Source organism: Anguilla rostrata, chromosome 8, assembly GCF_018555375.3.
Source record: "Anguilla rostrata isolate EN2019 chromosome 8, ASM1855537v3, whole genome shotgun sequence".
In the NCBI taxonomy this organism is placed as follows: Eukaryota; Metazoa; Chordata; class Actinopteri; order Anguilliformes; family Anguillidae; genus Anguilla; species Anguilla rostrata.
The window spans coordinates 13,878,838-13,900,104 of record NC_057940.1 but is presented as its reverse complement, the minus strand read 5'-3'; the positions used below and the strand labels follow the sequence as shown (position 1 = coordinate 13,900,104).

The 21,267-nt window shown below is 42.8% G+C and overlaps 2 protein-coding genes across 12 annotated transcripts in view; both read left to right on the top strand.

Moving 5' to 3' along the window:
* LOC135260873 (dipeptidyl aminopeptidase-like protein 6) overlaps window positions 1–2,921 on the top strand; it is a 165,313-nt gene extending 162,392 nt beyond the window's left edge. For all 5 annotated transcript variants that reach the window (XM_064346538.1, XM_064346540.1, XM_064346536.1 and 2 more), the window contains one exon: window positions 793–2,921. In XM_064346538.1, coding sequence (XP_064202608.1) covers window positions 793–939 — 147 coding nt within the window. In that variant the 3' untranslated portion in view covers window positions 940–2,921. The remainder of the gene's footprint in view (window positions 1–792) is intronic.
* A 4,969-nt stretch (window positions 2,922–7,890) lies between these two features.
* Window positions 7,891–21,267, top strand: part of LOC135260872 (laminin subunit alpha-3-like) — an 85,616-nt gene continuing 72,239 nt past the window's right edge. For 5 of the 7 annotated variants that reach the window (XM_064346532.1, XM_064346530.1, XM_064346529.1 and 2 more), the window contains exons 1-2: window positions 7,891–8,465; window positions 9,683–9,835. In XM_064346532.1, coding sequence (XP_064202602.1) covers window positions 8,199–8,465; window positions 9,683–9,835 — 420 coding nt within the window. In that variant the 5' untranslated portion in view covers window positions 7,891–8,198. The remainder of the gene's footprint in view (window positions 8,466–9,682; window positions 9,836–21,267) is intronic. The other 2 variants (XM_064346533.1, XM_064346531.1) reach the window with 1 other exon arrangement.

Sequence of the window (21,267 nt, the reverse complement as noted above, 5' to 3'; positions counted from 1 at the left end):
ATCAACAGTATATTTTTGACAACGCACAAAGCATCATTTAGCATCATCATGTTTTCTCAGTGCTTACAAATATACTGACTTTAAAATTTTAATATTTTTTTGGTTATCATCTAATTACACAGTAAAATGTCCAGTGTTAATTAAACTCCAGCAGTGTTAATTCAACTCTTAACAGATAACATTTGGCCCCACTCTGGAATCGGGACCAAATGCTATCTAAGAGTTGAATTAACAGTTAGAGTAGAATGAACACTGGATATCTTATTGTGTGTGAACACCCTAAATGACTAGCCTCAGTGCACTGACCAAGTTCAGTCCCTAAGATAAGAATGGCAGGAAGGGCATGCAGGTAATTTTAGTCCCAGTTTGTCTTTCCTAATTTCCATCAAGGCTGGCATTTATCCTAGCCAAATGCAGTCTGCTGTCTGAGATGTCGGGTGAAGTAGCAATCATACAGTCAGTCCAGTGTACCACGATCAGTCACGGATGACCCGTGAATAAAATTAGTGCCATAACATTTAGTCGTCATTACATTGCATTATATTAAAGGCATTTAGCAGACGCTCTTTTCCAGAGTGACTTACATTGCATCCATTTATACAGCTGGATATATACTGAAGCAATGCAGGTTAAGTACCTTGCTCAGAGTACTTAACGGCAGTGTCCAACATGGGAATCGAACCTGTGACTGTTACAAGGTTACAAGACCAGCTCCTTACCCTTTATACTACACTGCTGCCTATTTTTCTTTTGCCTTGATGTTCGGTACAGTGAAACGTGTATTCTCCTCAGATATACCCCGACGAGGGACACTTCCTCCACAAAGCGGCCACGAAACAGCACCTGAGCCAGTCGCTGGTGAACTTTTTCGAGGAGTGCTTCAGACTGCCCGAGAGGGTGATGGAGGAGAAGGAAGTGGAAGAGGACAACGAGGGCTAGCCCGCCCCTGAGCCCGCCGCGCGCAGCGAGCCGCGAACACGATATGCAAGACGGCTTTCTCTCCCCCCTCTCTCCGAGTCGGCTTTCTCCGAAGACCCCCGTCCCCCACCCCACCCCACCACCACCCCACCTTCGGCACGTTCCCAGGCTGTGCAAGAGCAGTGCTCTCCTCCTCTTCCCCACCTCTTACCTGTTCAATGGAAGACCATCCGCGGTGACGTAGGCACATCATCAACTCCGGTTCATGCGGCACGGACGTACAGATGGCACCTCGTCGATTTTGACTGGACCAAGTGTACAGGGGGCCCCTGGTGACCCGAGGGACGCTGTGCTGGCACTCCTACCGAGCTCTCTGCCCCTCCTGCACCTTCCACTTCCCCCTCCCCCTGTCATCAAGTTGAATCATCAAAATAAAAGGTTGCGTAGCACAAACATTTCTGACGGATGTCCAGACTCTCTGCCGAGTTATTTGGGCGGGAGTGATTGTCAGAGTACCATGGGTGGGACAGAGGTCACCTTGTGTCACGGGCACTGTCTTTTCAAGCAATGGCATCCTTGTTTGCCACTTGAATTGTATTTGTGTCCCTTGTTCTCAAGTAAACTAAAGCAGCACATAGAATATTATTGGTTACTGGGGGTGTCTACTGTTTGTTTTTCAGTGTTTGACATTATCCAAATCTGTGTAACATATTACAATAGCTTTGAATTGACATATGCTTAAAATGGCCTGAGGCCCAAGTGATTCTTCTGAGTAAAATTGTAAAAAAAATTAAAAAGTAGTCTGTTTGTTTTGAATTGGGACCATGTAGGCAGATTATTATAATGGTCTGTGAATCTTTTATCTTATATGTCGAGTAAACTGTCCTTGCATAACTACTGAAATGTCTCAAAAATTCTTAGTCACTGTGCCTTACTTTTGGAGTAAACCGTCCTTTCTGAGAACTGTCAAGTGAGGACTCTCCTTGAAACGCAAGGCTTATTTTAAATGACAAGACAAGACAAGACAGGAAGAAGAATCATAATGTTCTTTTTTTTTCTTTCCAGATAAAGTCATTACCACAGAATACTTAATGCTAACCGCAGTCATGAAATGTCGCTTTTTAGCATCATGTTAATATTACACCATGGCCAGGCCATGAGCTCGTCTGTGGTGCCATTGTGAAGAATCTGAGTTATCACATTTCCAAATATGTATCATAAACCTGTGCTTGTATATTATTAAGACGTACTTCTGAACGAGTATGGTCAGTTTTTTTCCATTTAAAAATAATCATTTAAAAAAAGCATTTGGACTTCCTTCCTTATGTTTTGTGATGAGGTTTTTCTTTGAATATTTTTGTATCTAATTTGGCATGTTGGCAAATTTGCATTCTTTCTGTAGTTCAGCCTAAGCATTGTATATTTGACAGCTTGAATGTTACTTAGCAGAGCTACATTTCATTTTAGTGTCGTGAGTGAACTATCTTTCTCCATCTGCCATTGTATCAGTGTTCTTTGAAATCAATTTGGTCATATTAATATTAATATTTCAGTGTTACCTGTACATAAAACATTTTGAAAGTTACATTTTTCTGTTCTTGTATTTTGTTCTTTGGGAAAATGATGCCACACAGTGGTGTGTGCATGTGTGCTTGTGTGTTTGTGTGTGTGTGTGTGAGCATACATACATACATAATATGCACATGTGTATGCCTGCATACACACCCCCACAACCACAATTCCACACACACGGACACGCACACACACACTCATACGCACACACACACACATACACACCCACACCCACACACACACACACACACACATACACATGCACACACACATGCAGACCCTGGAGGTTTTATTTCCCATTAGTCTGAGAGGTGACTTTGTGACTGTGCATTTCACTTTGTCGAGCAACTTGTGGTAAAAAAACAACAACAACAAAAAACAGGTTGTGGCATGAAAGTTTGTGTTGTCAGAATAAATTTATTTTACCATCATGATCCTTGTTATTATTTGCACAGTATCAATGCATGAAAACACAAGCATTGTAACTATTTCTTTATTCTAGACAGATACGGTACGTTATCGAACCTCAAAATCGCAATGAGGCACATGGGTCAACCAGGAGCACCTCTAAACAATCTCACGTTCTTCGTTTTGGCCAGTGTCATGGGAATGTGTCCCTAACACAGGTACCACCATACATTATGCATTAAAAGCAGAACAAAGTCGGTTGTGAACAGCTAGTGTGCTCGAAACATTATCTCTTTATTCCTGCACAATAAAGCGGAACATTTGGCAGTGACAGCAGTGTGCGGGTACTGTTTCTACTCAGTATATGTAACAATCTGTACTGGAGAGAACTGGAACAAAGGCATTTGTCCTGCAACCTGGGTGGCCATGAGCCAAAATGGCACCCTGATTTAAGTTTACAACTATTACATTACATTTAAAGCACATTTGTGGCATATTGTTTTAGAAGGAGAGGCCCAACAAACCTACACATAAAGTTGAAAGACATGGGGAATGTGTGCATGCCAGACCCACCCTTTACCAAGATAACTCTGGTAAGAGCTTAGATGGGAAAGTGATGTTTCATGAGCCAGTAATGGTTGAAGCAGCAGTGAACTGTCAGTTATTGATTTGACTGACTAGCAGTGTTCAATTCCTGCACCTCTCCAACATTCTCTCTTACACTTGCAGACACACAGACAGACAGAGAGACAGACACACACACGCGTACGCACACACACACACACACACACACACACACACACAGTAACACTCCCTGGGGCTATGCCTGCTTTTCTAATTCATGGGTTTTAGATTAATGACTATGCTCAGGAGTCATTTTTCTTAGCAATCCACACCATGTCCTCACCGAAGACAGCTTGAAATAAAGTGTATAAAGGCTTAGCAGATATCGCTTTAGATATAAAGGCCTGGGCTTGTCTTAACTAGCCAGGCTTCTGCTTGGATGTGGCAGAGCTCAATTTATAATCATAAATATGTGAATCAGCTCCCAGCAGGTCCAATCTGGACACCGACAGTGACACACTCCATTAAGGGTGCGTCAGTCCATCCAATAAAATGAGAAGGAGGCAGGCTTTTGCCTGAGCTACTGCCACCACCAAGACACTGACATCTGATTCGCTGACGAACATAATGTCATGGCTTCTGCAACACAATAACCAATCATGTCACCTATGAATCAAAAATCACAGCTAATATAAGTTCAAATCAATACACATTAAGCAACACTTCTGTATGTTTCCTGCAATGTGAAGAATTATCCCAATTTTTCAATGTTAATATGCCCAAGAGAAACGTCAACAAGGGCATATTAAGTCTCAATTTGGTTATTCCCTGCATAGTGACCTAAAGAAAATTGTGGAGCACTCATACATCATCCAATTTCCAATTATTCACAGCAATTTTCCACTTCAACAATTTCTTGGAAAAGCAGGGGAAATGTAGGGAAAATTACTGCTCTTCAGCCTCAGTGAAGATACTTACTCAAGGTGAGACTGGAGAGAATATTTCAGTCATACACTGCCCTCTAGTGTTCAACTAGACTATAAACTGACTGACATGCTTTTCCTTATGTCTGATCATTTCACTTTTGAACTGAAGTGAGTAACATACCTCCTCTCTACACGTCAGTAGCTCATTTCTTTTTTCTCTGCTCATTTTCCCTCTTCCCTCCCTCCATTTCTCCTCTTGGCCCTCTCTTCTTCTTGTCTGCATTCACCTGCTCCTCTCTGCACCCTTATCTCTCCACACTTCTTCCTGCTTTTCAGCACCTGACACAAACTCTGCCTCTCTGCACTCTCCTCTTTCTTGCCTCATAGTTCTTTACTTCTCTTCTCTACACTCTCCTGGATAGTGCTACTTCATTTCTTTCTCTGCAACACCTAACACTAACAAGAAATGGAGAGAACCAGGGAAATCCGAAGTTCACTTATGCATGTAAATGCCTGCTTGTTCAACACAATTTAATTGACAATTAAATTGATCATTAAAGGCAATTTAATTGATAATTAAAATTAGTTATTTCGGTAACTTCCCAAATGGCCAGCTACCTATTAAAATGCAGCCATATGAACAGCTGTGTAAAATGTGTTGTGTAACGTAACACCAACCAATTGGTTTTGTGTTTTAATCCAAAAAAAGAAATCTGACAGGATGGGGAGCCTTTTGACCCAGCTCACAAACCAATTCAGCACCCATTCATTGGAACCCAGTGGAAGGAGATGAGGAAAGAAGTGACCAATGAGGTAAAAGGGGACATAATGGACCAATCAGGACACAGAACTCTGAAGGAGTGGGAGTGGTTAGATGGAACTGCCAGAAATGCCTCTAGATGGTAGCTGAGGTAGACCAGGCAAGATAGCGCAGGCAACATTCTCAACACAATGGCAACACGCCCCTGACAGAACTGTGACACATTCCAGTGACGTGTGTGGCACAGTAGGAGGCACTGGGCATTGGGCACTCACATGCAGCTGGCACAGAATTTAATCCTATTTTTTCTTTCCCTCAGTTGCCACCCTCCACCAGCGCCACTCCCTTGACAGGTGCCAGACCCCGGCACACCACTGTCGTGTATAAACAACACAATATCAGCACAGAGGAATGGGCCATGCAAAAACACTGTCTCGCACTGTGGAGAAATAATCTATTGAATTCATACATGACATGCATATGACTGGTGTGCTGTAGCAGATATAAACTGGGTTTCACACATCAGCCTTTTGAAACAAGACACAGCTCCAATCAAGAGCATCAAAATAAGGAACAGATAGAATCAGAGGTAATCATTCAGTTATTTTCCATGTTTGTTTGTTTTATAAATGTTTTATTCTGAAAATTGGACACAGCAGAATAAAAATAATAAAAATAATCCTTACTACTATCTTTATTTAACTGTATATTGTATTGAAAAAATATATGCATAGGGGAAAGAATCTAAATGCATTTTCAGTTCCTTAGGCACTTTAGATTGTAAAAGCCCAGTCCCAGCCTTAAAAGTTCAAATGACACTGTCAGTGATTTCCTGAGAGCCAAGCAGAGTGTGTGGCGCGAGTCCCACATTGCTTCATGGACCAACAGAAGGCCAAGTGGGAGATCTGATTTCCATCAAGAAGCTTACACCTCAGCCACCTCCATGCTGGAAATACTACCATCCCTCACAATTAGAATCGGTAACATGCTTTTGCCACACAGTTCTTCAAAATTACAGGCTATTTGGAATTTGTTGGTGTGAGTACAAAGACAAGAAGATGAAAAACTTTGTTACCTTTATGTGCAAGAGTTTGAGGAAGAATTCTGCTGCCGTACAGACCAGCAGAGGGAGCAATTTACAGAAACTCTAATAAGAGAGGATCAGAGTTTTTACAGAGTAGTTGGGACAGGGGGAAGGGGGGCGGAGGTATGGGGTGTTCGGTATACTGTTGATAAAGCTGAGATGGACAAATTGAGGGTTTAATGTATTAGTAACAAATAGCCATTTAACTTCACTTAAAACAAAGTGATGCAGACGAGCATTGTGTAATATAAGTTACAGTTATGCAGGCAGTGTAGTGCTTGCCTTTATTAATAATTTACAGACAGGAAGGGCAGTGTTGGTTGCATTGGTGATGGTATAGTAAGGTTGGTAGGCTGGTAGCATTAGTACTGCTGTGTCTGGTAAATGTGGACTTCTCTGTAGAAGTAATGAAGAGGCAAGTAGAGGTCTTGTACTGCCTCCAGCAGTCGGACCCCATTGGAAGAGTACAAGATTGAACAAACAACTGCAAGGCGTGGCAAGGCAGAGAATATGTCTCAGGTTTGGGTTTGGCTTTGAACTTTGACAGACACATTCCAGGTCTGTTTTCCATGTGTCACCACCAGTGCATATATTGTGATTTATTGAACTGTTTTCACTAACTTTGGGTTTTTTGTTGCCATATTTGTTAAGTATTGAATGTACATGTATTTCATTTATATTGTGTTTACTGATCTTATTCAATGATATGAAAGTGCTGGTCTGAAGCACATGGGGGTGGAGGGTTCTTGGTAGAACTACTATTTATTGATAGAAAATCAACATAAAAAGTAGGTAAAGAACTGAAGTGAGACTGAGACCACATGAAACCCAGAATGTGTGCAGCTAACATTCACTCTTAATGGCTTGCATTGATTTAAACTGGTAAGTTTCCGTATGCTGTGGAGAGTCCAGTAATTTAAGTCTGAAACTGGCTTCAGGTGGTAGGGTACACCCAGGGTCACTGAAAACATGACCAAAAGTGTTAATGATTCAGGGAGACCCCAGACTGGACGTGGCCATCATCTGTGCGTGTTGCAGTGATGTCAAAGCATGTTGTGTGTGCTGTCCCGTGTGCAGGGTGACATCATGGTGGGGTTTCAGCTGGGTTTGTAATGAAATAGTCACAGAAGGTTTTAACTGCCCTTCTGTCATGCCCTAGAGCTTCAGTAAAAATAGAACCCATGTAAAATGCAGACAATGTAAACATACATGTCAAGTTCATCTTTCAACAATATAAATGATATTACTAAACACAAAATTATCCATAAACGCAACGTTTGTTTAAAACTGTTTAAGTTAAGGCCTTAGCACAGCTGCGCGAGCTCGAGTGGGGCCTAAAAGTACCGAGTAGCCTAAAACATTTGTAATATATATCAACAACAAAAATAATAATAATAATAATAATAATATAATATATTTCAATAAATGGATTTAAATAATATATGTAATAATATATTTAAAATTGGTGCTCCAAATATCAACTAGTCTATTTCTTATGTGCAATTTGTTAGCAGTGTGAAACTTTTAAACAAAGAAACGATTAAATATTCACATTCGTTCGGTATTACTTTAGTGAATAGCTTACGGAGTCTCGCATCCTTTCAAACGTTTGAATCGCCTGCTCAGTGTTGCATAGTGAGAGAAACTCTCTCGGTCCAGCCTCCTCGCTCATTCGTGGATTGTCTTTGATACCGGATCCTCCCAGTAGTGACAGCAAAAGGTGGAAGAAATAGGAGACCAAACTTACTTTGCGCTGAAAACCATGCAATCGAAACAGAAGTCGGAAGCGATAACTGATAGCTTGCTGAAATCTCTACACCAACGGACTTGAGCTTCACACTGTCTGTGGGATTTTGTCTTTTGAAGGGTGTGTGTGGTTGTCTTTTGAAGGGTGTGTGTGGTGCGCTACTCTTATGGAGTTCTAGTATGTACCGCGGGTTGGTTTCAGTATTGATAAGGATTCTTGATGTCGAACATGGCGAGGGGCAAGAAGGAAGCATTTGCCCTTCTTTTGTTATTAGCGCTCGTTCTACTTGGGGCTGTGAACGCTCAGCTCCCGGTTAACGAAATTACGGGGTTTAGTCTTAGCCCTCCGTATTTCAACCTGGCTGAAGGAGCTCGGATTTCTGCTACAGCAACGTGCGGAGAAGATGATACTGGGATACCTAGATCGGATCTGTACTGCAAGCTTGTTGGGGGACCAACCACTGAGCTTCCGAGCCAGACTATACAGGTAACCCGAATTCACATAGGCTGCATACGCATACCTGCGTAGTTTTTCAAGTATTTTCAAGGTTGTACTTTGCCCTTTCCGTGTTTGTCGTTGGCATAGCCTTTCCTTTGGGATATTGCGGGTAGTTACCGCGCCTGTTGGCTAGCCTAGTGCCGTGCGTGCGTAAAGACCAATATGCCTGGAGCCGGCCAAGCATAAATATTGTACATGGATATGGATAGGTACTCAAGAACAATAAGTGGACCTGTATTTTCCCTTGAGGTCTGTGTACAAGTAAAAGTACAAAGAAACCTGTGTGTTTAATTGAGTGAACCTAGGAATTAAACGTACTCTGTAAAACTCAGGTAGCTATTTGATGTTTTGGCAAGGACAAGATAGCCTACTGTGACACGACATAAAACAGTTATTTGCAATCAAGTGACCCTTATTAAAACCCCATGTTTCTTGGTCTTATCATAAACCTGTACTTTTTACCCCCATACCCTGCCCAACCCTTCCACTCGTCCACTAAAATGACTCACTTGTTGCTATTGTAGGAAATTAAAAGTGCAGTGATCCCTAACTAAATCGTTCACATGCCAAAAATGTTCTGTATAGCTTAGTTACAAAATCGGATTGTCCACACCAGTTTTTGATGCCGCGGGGCGTTATTTTGCTATATCGCATTGGTGCACATTTTTGACACTATACTTGTACTTGCTGCTGCTTTCGATTGTCTATATTGTTTTTATCTGCGTGTTCACTTCGTGTTTTATTATCCACGCACATAAGTTAATTATCCGAATCTAAATTAGTACACACAACAGCACTCTCACTAATACGTTTTCAAAACTGAAATGTTGTAAAACGTTTATGCATGACTTTATAGACTTGCAGTGTTTCTTCTTTATCGCCCTGAGCCACAGTGTTGGCATTTTATTGCGATAAGGCCGTCACACGCTTTGAACACGCATGACATTCCATCGTGACAGTACGCTATCAGATAATATATCAATCATTAATTTTTTTCCTTGCTATTATAAATATTATTAGTCTTTATTAAATGTTAATTAAGTTACTGCAGGATGCTGGTTTTCCGCGGTAAATCAATGTCGCCAGTGGAATTCGGAAATGATAGTCTGTTGATTAGCAGTCGCGGTACCTGTCACATGTGCTGACTTTCACTTTATGAGTTGTAGCCATATTGCTGTTCTTAACAACGGCTTCCTCTCTCTCAGGGCCAGTTCTGCGAATACTGTAACTCCAACGACCCAAACGCCGCGCGCCCAGCCAGCAACGCCATAGACGGGACTGAACGCTGGTGGCAAAGCCCGCCTCTTTCCCGGAGTTTGAAGTACAACGAGGTCAACCTCACGTTGGATCTTGGGCAGGTGAGTGTACCATCCAAAGCTGTTGTTCGCTCAGTTTGAGTGGCAGGCCGCTATTAAGGGAGTAAGAAATCTAAGCTATGATGTAGTGAGCAGAAAACGCTGAGGCCTTGTGGTTTCTCCAGAATTTAATCAGCGGCTAATGTAGACCACGTGATCAGCAATAAACAGAAGCCCACGGGGATATTAACAGTGTATTTCCTTTAAGTTAAGAAAAATGGTTGAAGAATGTAACTGTGCAGGCTGAGTCCCTCTGAAGTCTACAGTTAATGTATTACTTGTCAACTCTGATTCAGACGAGAGCGTCAAGCTGCTAATGAGGCGAATGGAAGGTCAGTGTCTGTGAAGGTGGTCATGTGAGGGATATCTTTCAGCTGGCAGGGGGCCAGGAATTAAGAGTCATGCCCCAAGTGGAAAGTGGAAACAAGCAGTCATTACGGCCCTCCGTCCAGCTGAGGAATGGGCGTACAGTTTGTGGAGTTGCATCTCACGCTAAATTATCTTCTGGGAAAAGGAATCCAGACAGGAATTAAAGATCAGAGAAGGGCCTTAAACTTATGGATGCTGTTAAGGGAGGGAGGCAAGGGGCAAGGTGTGGGTTAGAGGGGTTCAACCTGCAATGAGATGCATTATCAATGCATCTGCACCCCATGAACAGAGACACCCCAGCGTTAACTTTCCAGAGGCACAATCCGGTGCTATGTAGCATGTGATGCTTTGTGCACGCGTGATGCGTGAACCAGTGGAGGGTTTTCCATGCCTCGTTTTAGAAACCGCATCACAGAGGGACTCCGCCAAAAATAGCTACGCGTGCAGGGCTGTGGGAGAGGCCGGGTTTGTAGATGTGGTAATGCTCAGTTTATTCAGGCTTGGGAAAGTGGCATTAGGGCATTATGGTGTGCTATAATGGGCGGGGCTTAGGCGACTGCTGAGCCCCGCCTAAGTCCATCCGCAGCCGTCTGAGCTTCCCAGATGCTCGCACCTGAGTTTCTGCGCTGGTGTCATGCTTTCGTTTTTAGCACGGCCAATCTCATCAGAATGCAGCACACATTCCTGTGGGGGATTAGTTTGAGAGACACAGTATTGGCTCTTCATTATATTGCATGGTATTTTTGTTTTTCTTGCATAGTGTGACTTTTATAGAATATAAGCTTCTTTTATAAATGGTTAGCGAGAGATTTTGAAGTGAACGACTACCTCACAGCTTCCATATCTTGGGGAGGGGAGGGAAGAGCAGCTACAACTCCTGCCATTCCTCCATTTTGGTTTTGTTATAAATGGAAATAACTAAAATAGCCATGAATGTACACTCTGTAAAATAAAGGATTCAGGTTTACCCATGAAATGTGTTTAGATAGGGACTTGTGTACATTGTTGTGTCTGGTTATCATTGTATCTTATCATACTTCACTGCCTAGGTGACTTTTAACAGAGATGAGAAAGCAACAACAAATAAAGTTTTTGATGTATGAGTGAATTTACATGGCACATAACCAGGGACCGCAAAATCTCCAGCTCACTCACATTTATAACATAATTACGAGATATCGTATACATTCTAACAAGCTGTGCTCTTCCAGTTAAAAAAAAGATCTATCTTCTTCATGGAAGTACTCCTTGTAATATTGTTTACTTACGGTCAGCTCAGTTGTGGTGTGTAGATACTGAAGTCTGTAAAAGGCTTTTGTGTTACTAATGAACATGCTACTACAAAAAAACAATGACCTATGTTGTTGTTTTTTTCGGGGTAAAGACCATTTTACTTATAAATGTGTTTTGTGAGATTAACAGAGATGCTTTTGTGTTTGGAAAAATTATGGAAAGTTATGTCCATGTGTAGATATTTGATGTGAATGTGAATCAGTATGAATATCAATGCACGTGCTGCTATGCTGTTGGATCAATCACTTGACAGTGATCCAGTGCAATATTATTTAATTCACTGTCATGCAGTGAATCGATCATTGTCCTGATATTAACAAAAAAAGAAAATCCTATAACTTATGTGGTAAATATAAATGTAATATCAGTCAGCCAGTTGGTAGTGTTCTCAGTTGTTGTGTCTCACAACAAAACTGCAGGTTTCTTTGTATTGGTCTTCTCTTGATTTATTTTGTTTAAATAATGGCTTTGATAGGCTTGTGCTTTTTTTACCTGGTGCCGACGTTCAACAGAGAAGGACGGTCTTTAACAATGCCTGAACCAGAATGAATGGGCTTTATGAATTTGTGAAAGAATACAGGTGTTGGGTCCCAATAACCTCTGTTATCTGAACCTTTGATGTTGGATATATTTTATAACAGTGCGGTTTATGTTTATGCAATCTAGGACATCAAAAGCAGTGCCGCTTTTTATCATGTTGTTACGCCATTATGAAAGATAAAGCCCCTTGAAGCTCTGTGCTTGACTTCTAGTCCCTACTCTAATGTTGCAGACATCCTGGGATTAATGAGAACAAACGCAGTTCATCTCCAAACGCACGTCCACAGCACAATGTTCAGTGTAAGATCAACTCCTTTAGAGTACTTTTAACTGTAACAGAGTACATATTGTCTTTATTGTGCTCACATAAACACTGGTAGAGTGGATGCAGTTCTTATAATTCTAAAAATTGTTGTACTACTCTGAGATGCCTTTGTAGAACAGTGAAGGATTAGCCTACCTTATACATCAGTGACTTCATCTGTGTGTTTAAAAGCTAGTAAAAATGTAGTAGTACAAAAGTTCTCAAACAGAAACTCTCCAGTCCTCCAAAAGGAATGTGCTTCTTTTAGCTCAATGCAAAGGGAAAAGGAAACTCGCACTGCACACAGTAGGACTGCTTTATGACTTTACATTCACTGAATAAAGTAATACATTACATTTCATTTCATTTCATTTGCCTGACGCTTTTATAAAAAGTGACCTAAAATAAAACCATGTATAAAAATATATAATTAAACCATATGTGTTTTCCTTTTGTTCTTCAACAATCAAGCAAGTGAGCTTCAGTGTGCTGTTGTCTCTTGAGCTTTTAATAAGTGAGAATTTGGTTTATTCAATCTACAGTGTACTTTATCCTAAACATAACATAATTAATTTAAGTAAGATCTATGCCACTCTACCAGTAAGTGTGAGGTGAAATTAATAAAACATGTAATATAAGTACTGATAAAAACAACACATTTTTATTATGTTGCTAAAAAAAATGATGTGTGCAATACCATAGTTAGATTTGAAACAGGCTTTGAACTGACCAGAATGAGTGAGTGCTTAAATTTGGACACACACACACAGACACACCCGCACGTGTGGACACCCCCCCCCCCCCCCAGACTTCTATTTAAAAATAATTTGGAGGGTGATGTGGCGACACCCTTCCCTGGCGCTCAGGACACAGCGAGGGTCCCCTGCCCCCGGGTTGTCTGGACGGGTATTTTGGGACACCCTGTCAGCGGCATGCTGGGTGAGATCACTGCGCTCTCTCACACCCGTGTGTAGTAGTGCATTGCTGCCTCTCACACATCGTAGCTAGGCAGGAGCTTGATTGCTGTTGAAAAAGCTAAGTGACTTTTTGATAACAGCTGTGCCGCTGAAATGCCAAGCAGTACTTGTTGGGTATTTAAAAACATCAATTCGTAGTGCCCGGGCCACGGACTCTGAACTGGCTGCTGTTCTGGCCTGAACTACCGATGGCTCTCAGTGAGAATTAGTTGTGTAAGCCGTCCTCTACAGCAGGAGCTAGGGCTGAGAAGAAAGGACTGCGGAGATTCAAAAGTTTTCTTCTTTCAGCCGAAGAATTCCCTGCAACTTAATCCCCCTCTGGCCCTTTTACTGTTTCCCACTTAAGTTTGTTTTAATATTGAATCTGAGGTTTGGCCTCCTTTTGTCGGAGTCGTGATGTAGGCCTCGCTTTTTCAAATCTCTCTGCAGCGGCCAAAGTGAACAAAGGGGGGATTCTTTCAAGTCTTTTTAAAGGGATCTTGTTTTTTTTTCTGGGGGGGATGGGGGGGGGAAGAGGCGTGCATCATGCCAGGCTGTGTAGGTAGGGGCTGGGACAGAGAGAGCCCTCAGTAAGCCTCAGAAATGCGGGGTTAGTGTTTGATGGATGCTGACAGGTCGGTTATGTTCTTGGCGGGTAGCACGTGTGGGCTAGAAACACTGCACGTGGGGCGGCGGCGGTGCATACATGCATTGGCAAATGGTTGGGGAGATTGGCTTGTTACTGTGGGTTTGATTCCCAGATGTGGAAATACTGCTGTAACTTTGAGTGAGGCGCTTGACTTGAATTGCCTCAGTAAAGCCCTCAGCTGTATAGGTTCACTGTGTGGAAAGAAAGCGTGCTGCTTACTTCACTTAGGATGAAAAACTGTGGAAGCACGCCTGTGTTTGGGCGTGTGACTGTGCTAATGTGCATGTCTGGTCAAGTGGGTTGGTGTCTCTGCATACGTGCAATTATTTGTGTATATGTTTGTATGTATGCTTATGTCTGTTTATACATTTGCTTGTATTTATACACATACATGTTCATGTGATATTGAGTGTGTGTGAGTGTGCGTGTGTGTGAGAGGGTATTTGTCTGTTTGACTGGGCTAGCTCAGGAGTTACCTGAGACGAGAACACGTCTTCTAATGAGCTCTCAGAGCTCTGCTGTGACCTGCATCTCTCTTTCACTCCCTCATTCCTCTCTCCTCCTCCAATCAGGAAGAGAGACTGGGTGGAGTTGTCTGTTCTTTTTTATGCAGGTAATTTCATACTTGATAGCACAGTGCATTCTTTACCTTTCTCTCATTCGGCAGCAAGGTACAGCAGTACACCCTTTTGTAGGCCGCTGCAGTTTTGTCAGACCATTAAAAACTTCCTGTGCAGAGGTTAAACTTTAAATGGTTATTTTTTAAATCAATTTTTGTAAAGACAGCTAAATCCTTCTTCTCTCAAATCCAGCATGGTACGTTTTGGCCACTAACCATCTGTGCATGCCCATGCTCATTTTTTCCTTTTGATGATCTGCTGATGCCAAATGATCACTTTAGTGCAGTGGATTTCAAACTCGATCCTGGGGACCTATGTGTATGCTGGTTTATGTTCCAGCTACAACTGCAATCCCATAGTTTCAACAAGCTGTTAATTTGTCTTAATTACACTTGTCCTGTTTTGAGGGACTATCTATAATACGTTCTTTAGCCACATTATGTCAGAAATAGCTGTGCATGCCAGGAAGAATGAAAGTATATTCACGTAAGGAGCATTTAGTTACCTTTACAAAAACTGATTTATGAGATAGCCATTTAAAGTTTAACCCCTGTATCACTGTAGATGACCACTGAGGACTGCTGTGGAACATCAGTATAATAGATTGTTGTTGTACTGTATATTACTGTAGGGGATCACTTTAGTAGAGTATTTATGGATTGCTATTGAGAATCACTAAAGTGGATCACTGTAGGGATTTATGTGAAGGACTACTGTAGTAGATTACTGTGAAGGAAGCTGATGTGGGTCACTGTTGTGGATCACTGCCAAGGATCTCTGTACAGAATCGCAATAGCAGATCCTTGTAGATTATCACAGCTGTGGATCTTTGTTGTGAATCACTTAAGTGGATCACAATAGAGGATGGCCATAGGAAATCACTGTAGAGGATCTTTTTAAAGGATCCCTGCAGCAGTGGGAGCTGCAGGAGGGACAGCAGGAGTGATGCCGCTGTGCGAGCATGCGGTGGAGGGCAGGGGGGCAGCGTGCTCCTGGCCTCCTTCTCCTCACAGGCCTGGGAGGTCTCACCCAGGCTCCAGACTCCAGCCGCTCGTCATCGCCGAGGTTCACTCAGGAAATGAAGGAGGCTTTGTGCTTCATTCCCTTCTGTGATGTCAGTTTCAGATCCTGGACTGACTTTCCATTTTTTTCTTTCTCCCAAGAGGAAATTTGTTTCACAGCTAACAATGTTTGAGATCTGAGGCAACATATCTAAATATATACACGGCACATGACTATCTATTTGTCAGTTTATATATATATATGAATATTTACATAGCAATACAATGTGTTATTTATACGGAACTACTGCAGTGATCTGAGGTCTTCAAATGTTTTTTTTTCTTCCCAAATTCTAAAATCATATGTTCCAAAGAGTTTTGTTTTAGGTACGTGATTTGTTGTTGTATCTACGCTCGTATCCTCACACGTATTCTTGCCATTGTCAAGAGTGTGATGTGTGTTGTAAACTGTTGCTATGGCGAAGCTGTCATTTACGGCCACAGGTGCGGAGTAACCATGGCGGCCTATGGATACGTACCGCGTCCTGCGCTAAAACAGATTAGCGGATCACGCTGGGCGACAGTCGCGGTGGCCGCCAGCTGGGTGAAAAACTCATGCGAAAGGGGGTCCTGGTGGATGTCAGGGCCGGAGGCGGAGAGTGAATTCCTTTCAGAGCTCCCACCTGTTCCCTCAGACAGACAGCGGGAGCCGGCATTGTTTAAAACGGGCTTTCGGTCGCTCTGGTTTTCATGTGTTGTGTGTTTGGTTGATGCCGTAGCAGAAATGTGCTGTGCATTCCCCTTTAGTTAGATAATCATCTGTACATCCTGGTTCTGGGGCCATGCACTGTAACCCAGCTCAGTTTATTTACTAGGTCTGACCGAACTGCTACTTGCACACATATACACAGTAACACATTCAGTGTAAAGTGTACTCTTATCAGTGTGGATTTAACAGTGAGCCTTTTTTTGGTTTGCGGATTTTTATCAGTACAAATACACTCTTATCTCATCTTCATTTCTCAAGAAATGTCTAACCCAGGTATATTTTAAATTAAAAGTCTGTTGACTTAAGGTTGGATGGAAATTAGGTGCACAGTGCTAATCCTTATTAGGAAGCATTGGCCTAGGTGATAATGTGGCTGGGAGTATGTTTTGTTTTGTATGCGTTTATTGACCGAACTCAATAATTGGTTCACCAGTGTGTTGTTTGTTTTTTTGTGAAGCATTTATAAAGCATGCATCTGGAAAGATTATTTAACTGAGTAATTTTTGCACTGGAGCCAGAGCTTGACATTTGTCATGGACACAAATTACACCGTTACATTTGGTGTGTGTCATTGCTGCATAAAATAACAGTTCCGCACTTCTTCATTGAAATGCTGCTCTGACCCTGGTGTTGCGTAATCGTAAAGCCTCATTGATCTGGAAAGCTGGTGGCTTCCCTGTAAGGAAATGTCCCTTCTGAAATGAGTCCATTCAAAACAGCAGAAGTGTAGGTAGTGTACACCCACTTTAGTGGCTGTATTAGAATAATTCTGTGTGCCATTGTTCTCTGAAAGCCAGTGGGGGGGGGATTTGATGTGACGGAGCTGCCTGGTCAGGAGATTATGGCCGAGGTCATTATGGTCGCTGGCGGACGGCTTAGCGGGGAGCGAGCCGCGTCTTACGGGGGGGTAAACAGCCACCGGGGCCCGGCTGCAGGAGGCGCCAGGGTGTGTGAAGTCTGCGGAGGAATTCCGAACCGAGGTTACGCAGCCGTTCACGGTCGAAGGTGCGCATTAATCACCTGCGCTGTCAGCGGGCTCCGTGTTTGTGAGCAGTGGAAGGCGGATGTCTTCGTTTTCACAGGGCTCGGCTGGTGCTCTCCCAGAGTGACACACTGTGAGTGACTGAGGAGTCAACGCAAGTGACAAAAAACAGACATGTGGACAAAGGGGGTTGGTGTTCATGGCTGTGATTGGTGGCCAACTGTGATATTTCATATTGCTTATTTCCAGGAAGGCTGGAACTGTTGTGCTGATAGAGATAACATGTCATTAACTGAGTTGTGCATTACTGTGCCTGATGTTTCATGTCATGGAACAAATTCTGGATACATTCCACTGCTCCATTCTTCTATAAACTTTCACTTTTGACAACACTAAAACAGTACCAGTCTGTCTCTGTTCAGCAGACAAGAGCACCGAGTCTTTCTCACTGGGAGCTGATGGGAGATGAAGTCCTTCTCCCATCAACTCTTCTGTGAATTATTTCATGTTTTGCCTGCTGAACAGAGACAGACTTGTACAAGTTCAGTTATGCTTCCAGAAGAATGGAGAGGTGGAATGTCTCCAACATTTGTTCCATGACATTAGACAATAGGCATGATATCATGTGTAATGATATAGCAGATTACATGGTACGTTAACAGTGATTAATGTACCATTGCATTTGGCAGAATATTTCAGCAATGCGGTGAAGATGAAATTCTGAAATCCATTATGTTCCACTGCCACTGGCCCTCCTACGAAAATTGTATGAAAGTTATTTTGTAATATATCTAAAATGAACTGTGGCTGTGGTTACTTGCCTTTTGTCATCAGCTCTACAGTGTTTCTCCAGCTAGGATTTTAATTTCTTGAAGTATTAACCAAATTTGGGAGTCTGGAGGAAGTTTAAGTTTAATATTTCCTAAACAAGCATTCAATAATCCTGGAGAAAACCCTTTCACAGGTAAGACAAGAGCAGAGGCATGTTGAACAAGTTGAAACAACTCGCATTGCGGGAGCACTGCTGCTGTTTTCGCTGTGGAAGAGGTAGCCGTTCCTGTTGAAACTCTTTCTCAGGGCGTGGCCCATCATCCCCAATTACCATTTCACTGCTACTCTCTGACTCTTGACTTTGTCTGAATATCTATCCAGAGGGGATTACTGTATCTCCAGGTATATACTTTTCATGATCTCTTTCAGACGGAGGAATGAAAGTGGAGGCATCTTTGAATATACCTGCTTGTGAACTATTTAAATAGAAAATGGGTATGTGCGTTGAGTGGTGTGATCTGCTGATGCATTTGAGACATTTAAGGCAGGTGATGAGTTAAAGTTATTCAGGTGCAAAGCATCATGGGACCTGAAACACTTAAAGCAGCTGCTTAAGCCTGTCTTGTCTCCTGTTCAGTGTAGTGTAAGCAAGGAACTGTTTCTTCTGTTAGATGAATGTGTTACAATAGGACTGCCCAAGCTTGCCCAAAGAGCACAGACTTTCATTCCAGCTAGGCTCTTAATCGTGTGATTGGACTTTGACTTGACTGAACCGATTTGGAAAGGTTCCCTCTAGATCTAAGTGTGCTTGTGCTTTACTGCGGCTGTGCCGCTGTGGATCAACTGGCCACAATTGGAGCCCAGCAGTTTTCCCTGTGAATAATGCTTTTGCAACCAAGGGGTTGCATGTTCACATCCAAGATGATTCACTTCTGCTGTACCCTTATAGTTGTACTTGCGTAAAATGTCCATCTTTATGAATGGACACTGGCTAGGATTCAGTCAATATTTATCCTGAACTTAGACTAACAAATCAAAGTGAGATTTCTACATATTTTGTTTCTTATGAATCAATGGGTGGGATTCAAGCATTGGCCTGTATTCAATCAACAACTATCCTTAACTTTGGCAACTGTAAACGCCATCACTGTAAATAAAACACTGTCCCTTTCAAGTCTTAGTTTGGCTCATTTAACGTGAGGAGATACGTGCCGCTAACAGCGAGGGCTGTTTTGCTGGGTCGCCCCAGGCCGGTTGCTGGGTTTGTTAGCATTTTTTGGCAGAGGCGGCAGGAAAAGCGCTCCTGCGCGGCACCATGACCGGAATGCACGCCCACCATCAGGGGGCCCGCGCTCCATCCCCGCCCTGACATCACCAGCGGGCTGAAACGACCACACCCCCGCCCGTCATCCAAAGAGCTGCCGGCTAAGGCCCTGCTCTGACCCCTTGCCGGACGGCACTTGGGAAGAGAGCTCACTTAGTGTGCCATTACGAATCCGCGTCTCGAGTGTGAAATCTGTATCAGATTGGCAGCACGCTTATCTAGAACTCTCTCTTTTTAACTTGGGGCTTTATCGCTGATTTGCTTCTTGTTATTCTTTACCCACGCCCTTATGTTTGCATCAATCACAGAATGTGGTACACAGCATGTACATATCCATTTGAGCCTTTTAAGTCACCCTACATTCTCTAGATAAATCATAAGTCATGTCACGGTCAGTTTGTTTGTAGACAGGATCATTCATTTGTCTCAGAATTATGTGATTAAGGAAAGCAAAAGTCTCCTCTCGCTAGTTCTGATGAAATTGGACTCTGTGGACCAGTATGTTTGGGTTTAGGCCTCAGTTTTGGCCTTTTCGATGGAGGGACGGGGTGATTAAGTTGCTGATGGCCCTTGCTGCATCACAGGCAGCTTGTTCTCTTTTGCTGTTGTCCTTTCCCACAAACAGCTAGCCAAGTCCTAGCTAATACAGGAAGCCCCTCCCGCCTCCTCCTCTTCCTCGTCAGCTACGGCCCTCCCGCTACTGAGGCTATTGATAGCGCACGGAGAGTCTCTTTGCCAAGGAGAGTCTTGGGCAAAGACCTTGGGTCTGTTTTTAGGGATGTTAGCGGATGTTCTGTTTACGCAGAGAGACTTATTTTTCTTTCTGTGTGTCCGAGGGCCTGATGGTGGATTAGCTTCTGGGCACTCCCACATAGCAGGGAGATGTGGAGGCGGCGTTCATGGAAATTGTTTGTGAAGTCTTCTTGTGCTAAAGCAGGATTTTCTTTCCCCGGCATTAACCCATACATCAGTTAAAATCAGTTAGGAAAAGGACTGTGGGTAATTCTGCAGATCCCTCTCACAGGACTGTGACCCCTGGGGCCAGATACCTTAGCCAGCTCCATCTTAAGTGGGGGAAAAGGTGGTAATAATTCTAGGGGCCCAAAGCTGGGGGCCACGAGAATTTGAGCTCTTTTCATGGGGCCCAAAATCACTGACAGTGCCCCTGGCCAAGGCCCTACAGATTTCCTTCTGCACTCAAGAACAAGCTACCACCAAACTGCTTGAACACGTTGATAGAAACACACATGCTCATTAATAGTAATGATCATTAATAGACAAACTGGCCAGTTGTGGCAGCTGAGGTCAGTCACGAGATGAAACATGAAAAAAAATACTTATTGTACATAACATGCTTTCCATACACATTAACATCAATTAAAATAATCCCTACACCAGTTACTGAACTAGATGTACTGAGCATGCTGCTGTTTTGATATGTGTATTTCTTATGAAATACTGAATGTAAATACTGGATATCAGTGTAATCAGAGGAGGCTCTGAGTGAAAGTGCATTTGCACATTAGCCAGGTGAGGGTTAGTTTTGGAAACTCTGCTCTAGGCCCTTAAAGGTGAGTCAAAGTGTGGAGGATTTTTCACTGGTACACTCTCAGAAATAAAGGTACCATTCAGTACCTAGAAAGGTATAATCGCTTGTCACTAATACCTTTAGAGGTACAGTTTTGTACTTGTACAGAATTTGTGCCCTTGTGTACCTTTACTTCTGAGAGTGTATCCAGAGAGCACCGCTTCGTTCTCCTGCTAGTGCAGTGAAGTTCTGCATCTCGTGGAGATAAATAACCTTAAACGCTTGCAGGCATGTCAGAAATTCCCAAAGATCCGTGACTTGTAAAAACC